This window comes from Sinocyclocheilus grahami, unplaced genomic scaffold (assembly GCF_001515645.1).
Source record: "Sinocyclocheilus grahami isolate Dianchi unplaced genomic scaffold, SAMN03320097.WGS_v1.1 scaffold6721.1, whole genome shotgun sequence".
NCBI lineage: Eukaryota > Metazoa > Chordata > Actinopteri > Cypriniformes > Cyprinidae > Sinocyclocheilus > Sinocyclocheilus grahami.
The window spans coordinates 1,869-3,022 of record NW_015511022.1 but is presented as its reverse complement, the minus strand read 5'-3'; the positions used below and the strand labels follow the sequence as shown (position 1 = coordinate 3,022).

Genomic DNA, 1,154 nt, shown 5'->3' with positions numbered 1-1,154 from the left:
TCTCCCGCATTAGTAGTGCTATGCTTGTTTTTCTGCATGTTAAAGAGTTCAGGATTTTGCACCCTACGTTGGGGCCTGTTCTTAATTAGATTGCATCAATTTAAAACCAGTCTGGAAGCTTTTCAGCTACCGACAGGGAAGCTGACTGTTATGATTTTAGAATTATTCTGCCTTTCCTGTATGAAAAGATTTTTTGTTGAAGTGTCTTTTATCTGTTGCTCATTCTTTTGCAGGTTCTAGAGTTTCTATGTAGTCCAGATGATGACTCTAGACATACAGAAAGACAGCAGGTAGGAACACAAAAACCAGCTTGAAACCATCCTTAATTTGTGAAAACATTGATTGATTGAACATATGATCTTCACATGTGTCAGGTTCTGCTGGAGCTGCTGCAGGTTGGTGGCGTGGTCCAGTTTGATGAAGGGCGTCTCCTTGACCTTGCAGAGAAGACGGAATTGTAAGATATCTTCCAATCAGAACACAGAACAGATTTGCTTCATCCACCAAACAAATATACAGCTGATGTCCTTGAACTTCATAGTCAAAACATGATTTATTTGTGGAACGATAAGATCATCCATCTTCTATAGTACAACATGAACCATTCATAGATCATAGCAAATCATAATTTATAACGGTCCGGCATATTATTTGAGGAGACATATATTTAATTATTCTCTGGAAATGTGGTTGATAAATTAGATTTACCTTGTAGAGTCAACTCACTATGCACCTTAATTAGGTTACTGTTATAGAACATTTCTGTTACAGAATTGTAAAATGTTAACATAAATATCTAACTAATAATACAACATAATTTCTAACTAACATAAATGTTAGATATTTTCTTGTAAAAATGACTTGCACTAAAGTTTGCATAGATGAGCATCATGAAACCTGTCAAAACCACGCCCAGATCATATTTCACCCTGGAATCAAAAGAAAGAAATATGAAATCATATTTTACTTAAATAAAATTCTGCATAAATAATAAAGACTATGTAATATGCACTGTTACAAACAGTAAAATAAATGCCGATCTTTTTGATCATTCTTTTTTGATCATCACAGAATCCTAAAAAACTGTTTCCACAAAAATATGAAGCAGTACAACTGTTTTCAACATTGATGATAATAAGAAATGTTTCTTGAGC

The 1,154-nt window shown here is 34.0% G+C and overlaps 1 protein-coding gene across 1 annotated transcript in view; it reads left to right on the top strand.

Moving 5' to 3' along the window:
• The window catches only part of LOC107577641 (vacuolar protein sorting-associated protein 8 homolog), a gene marked incomplete at its 5' end in the record, with an annotated part of 7,050 nt that overhangs the window by 5,007 nt on the left and 889 nt on the right, over window positions 1-1,154 (top strand). The window contains 2 exons of the mRNA XM_016263694.1: window positions 227-290; window positions 375-457. Of these exons, the coding sequence (XP_016119180.1) occupies window positions 227-253 (27 nt within the window). The remainder of the gene's footprint in view (window positions 1-226; window positions 291-374; window positions 458-1,154) is intronic.